Source organism: Wolffia australiana, chromosome 2 (assembly GCF_029677425.1).
Source record: "Wolffia australiana isolate 7733 chromosome 2, ASM2967742v1".
Lineage (NCBI taxonomy): Eukaryota > Viridiplantae > Streptophyta > Magnoliopsida > Alismatales > Araceae > Wolffia > Wolffia australiana.
In genome coordinates, this window is record NC_135836.1 from 13,050,073 (window position 1) to 13,053,144 (window position 3,072).

The 3,072-nt window shown below is 46.8% G+C and overlaps 1 protein-coding gene across 1 annotated transcript; it reads right to left on the reverse strand.

Annotated features, from left to right (window-relative positions):
• Positions 1-205: 205 nt before the first annotated feature.
• LOC144716914 (protein FLOWERING LOCUS T 1-like) lies at positions 206-2,807 on the reverse strand. Its single transcript, XM_078592185.1, has 4 exons — positions 2,495-2,807; positions 1,334-1,395; positions 1,080-1,120; positions 206-641 (listed from the first exon to the last, which is right to left on the reverse strand). The coding sequence occupies exons 1-4, from the start codon at positions 2,726-2,728 to the stop codon at positions 415-417; spliced, it is 564 nt and encodes a 187-aa protein (XP_078448311.1). The 5' UTR covers positions 2,729-2,807; the 3' UTR covers positions 206-414.
• Positions 2,808-3,072: the final 265 nt, after the last annotated feature.

Sequence of the window (3,072 nt, forward strand, 5' to 3'; positions counted from 1 at the left end):
TATTTTTATAATCCGGTCCCGGGTTTGACCATCGGACTGGATCCGGCCCGACCAACCGGTCCGCCCGAAAATGGTGGACCAGCAGTCCCGGTCGGTCCGGTCCGACCGGTCCCCAGTCCAAAATGTCAAAGCCTATTGGCATACTCCATCAAAAGTTTCGACTGATCTTTGTTTTTTATGGTTGCAACCGTCAAAATTCAGCGTCTTAGAACCGTAAAACCTCGTCTCGTTTTGTTCAATTTTCATAAAACAATTTGGAAGGGACCAGCCCACTGTTCTATGGTACAAATAAAACGTTGTCCAATATATCGAGTAATTTAGAAAGGGATAACGGCAACTATTACCCAGCTTCTCCGTTTTCTTGGAACCACATATTGGGCCATTATACATCTATACACAATCACTCTGGGGCCTCTACGTGAAACGCCTTCCACCGGATCCCCCTTCCCTCTGGCAGTTAAAGTAGAGGGCAGCAACTGGCAATCCAAGATGGTGCTGACGGGAAAAATTTCCAGTGTTGAAGTGGTGGCGAAACGTGGGCGGAAAGACGGTGTCCCTGCCCAGCTGTTGATACAACACGAAAACCACTCGATGGATACCCATGGTTGGAGTCGGGCTTTCATAACAAACGAGCTCTTTCCCTGCAGTCAAGAGATGAAACCTACTCTTTAAACACTTCCATCAGATTTCCACAAGCTTTCAAAAGTATTTCCAAAGACGACGTCAATACCCGTCGGGGAATCAGCGCATGAAAATCAAGTGTAATAGCGGTATAACCGACACTGAAAGATAAAACAGAATACAAGATCACGTAGATCACAGTATAACCAACCGACACAATCCAACCGATCACTGATTGTATTTAAACACGCTTGTTTAATTGTCTCATACAGACACTCGGTCAGATTTTCTGTGTAGCCCCTAAACTGAAGCCAACAACGATATTCGATGACTTAAAAGAGAGCTTTGATGGGCTGTACAAGAACGAGGTCCGGGGAAAATCAGAGAAAATATCACGAGAAAGAACAAGATCCGCACCAATCTATATGATTCATCGAAGTTCAAATGAGTTTACACACCAAATTTCGCATTTGTTGTGGCTGGTATGTCTGCAACTAGCCTGTCAAAATATATTATGAACATAGCAAGTCAGAAGTAAATAAAGCATTAGTGTTGAAGAGCTTCCAGACGGCAAAGAGGGATAAAATAGAATCTTATTATCGTTACGCTGATCGATCGCTTGAACATGATTTCAAAAGACTTGGTTGCAATATTTTGTCTTCGGAGGGGATAGATCAGTCCATTTTTCCCCCACCATGTAAAAAATGCTCACCAGTGTAAATACTCTCTCAGACAGGGATTGCTCGGGCTCGGCATGTCTGGATCTACCATCACCTGTGGCGCAAAGGAAACGGACCGAGAGAGAGATATCACTAGAGATCCCTAACTAAAGATACCAATCGCTAAGGATAGATAAGGAGAGAATAACACAGGGGGAGAGAGATGGATAGAGAGAGGAGAGAGAGTGAGACGAAGGAAGAGAGATATAGAAAATAGAAAGAGAAAAGCTAGAGAGAAACAGAGGGAGAGAGAGAGAGACAGAGGGAGACACAAAGAGAGAGAGAAAGGGTGAGAGCAAGAGACAGAGAGAGATGGAAATAGAAGGAAAGCGAAAGAGAGGAGAGAGACGGATATACAGAGGGAGATAGAGATACAGAGAGAGAGAGGAGGTAGAAAAGTATAGAGAGAGGTAAAGAGAGAGCACAGAAAAAGAGCAGAGAGAGGAGAGAGAGTGAGAGAGGAGAGAGAGTGAAAAGTGAGAGGCAGAGAAAGAGAGAAAGGGATAGAGGGAAAGAGAGAGAGGAAGAAAAAGGAGAGAGAGTGAGAGAATGAAATAGAGAAGGAGAAAAAGGAGAGAGTGTGAGACTGAGAGAGAGAGAGAGAGGAAGGGAGAGAGGAAGGAAGAGAGGGAGGGAGAGAGAGAGTGGGAGACAGAGAGAGAGAGAGAGGGAGGGAGAGAGAGTGTGAGACTCTGAGAGAGAGAGGGAGAGAGGGATGGAGAGAGATAGAGAGAGGGGGAGAGAGGGAGGGAGAGAGAGAGAGAGAGAGGGAGAGAAAAAGGGAGCGAGAGAGAGAGGGAGAGAGGGATGGAGAGAGATAGAGAGAGAGGGAGAGAAAAAGGGAGGGAGAGAGAGAGGGAGAGCGAGAGCGAGAGAGAGAGAGAGAGAGAGGGAGCGAAAGAGAGGCAGAGAGAGAGTGAGAGAGAGAGAGAGAGAGAGAGAGAGAGACAGAGAGAGAGAGAGAGAGAGAGAGAGAGAGAGAGAGAGAGAGAGAGAGAGAGAGAGAGAGAGAGAGAGAGAGAGAGAGAGAGAGAGAGAGAGAGAGAGAGAGAGAGAGAGAGAGAGAGAGAGAGAGAGAGAGAGAGAGAGAGAGAGAGAGAGAGAGAGAGAGAGAGAGAGAGAGAGAGAGAGAGAGAGAGAGAGAGAGAGAGTACAAGTGTATAGAAGGTCCGCATATCAGAACCGCCGATCTGCACGCGAGGCGGTTGGGCGATGGCAGAGGGCTTCAACGCAGCACCATTTACAACTTGCTTGTTGGAGTAGTACACGCGGAGGGAGACTGATCTAAGAAAGGGTTGCAGCACGTCGCCTAATACGCGACACATAGAAAGTGAATCCAGCGTAGTCAGATCCTCATCGCTGCCCTTACTATCCATTCTGATGTTCATCTGACACGAGGGGTGAAGGAGCGAGGGGTTCGCTGCGAGCCTTGAAGTTTAGATTTCTCAGACTTATAGCCCTTAGCCAGAAACGGATGCTTACGCCTAATGAAGACGTCATCTGTTCGCGAGTATTTTTTCTTTTAGAGCTATCAACTTTTCAAGAGACAGGGATGGCTGGAAGAGTGAAACCGGAGAGTTATTTTTGTTCCCTCCCTTACCCTCCTTTTCAGCGTGCCTCCCAGAACTCGATTGTCATGTTCTGCCCAGTACTACAGGGATCCATTTCTTGCCCTGCTGAGACTCTATCTTGTCCTAGTTTTTGCCCTGAGTAGCAATTTTCCTCGCTTTTG

Bases quoted from the DNA above. Each gene is read 5' to 3' on its own strand.
- LOC144716914 (XM_078592185.1), bottom strand. From the start codon at position 2,728: ATGAACATCAGAATGGATAGTAAGGGCAGCGATGAGGATCTGACTACG. The intron at 1,396-2,494 runs GTACTCTCTCTC...TTTGCGCCACAG, and splicing joins TGCGGACCTTCTATACACTT to GTGATGGTAGATCCAGACAT. The intron at 642-1,079 runs GTGTGTAAACTC...TCTTGACTGCAG, and splicing joins CACAACAAATGCGAAATTTG to GGAAAGAGCTCGTTTGTTAT.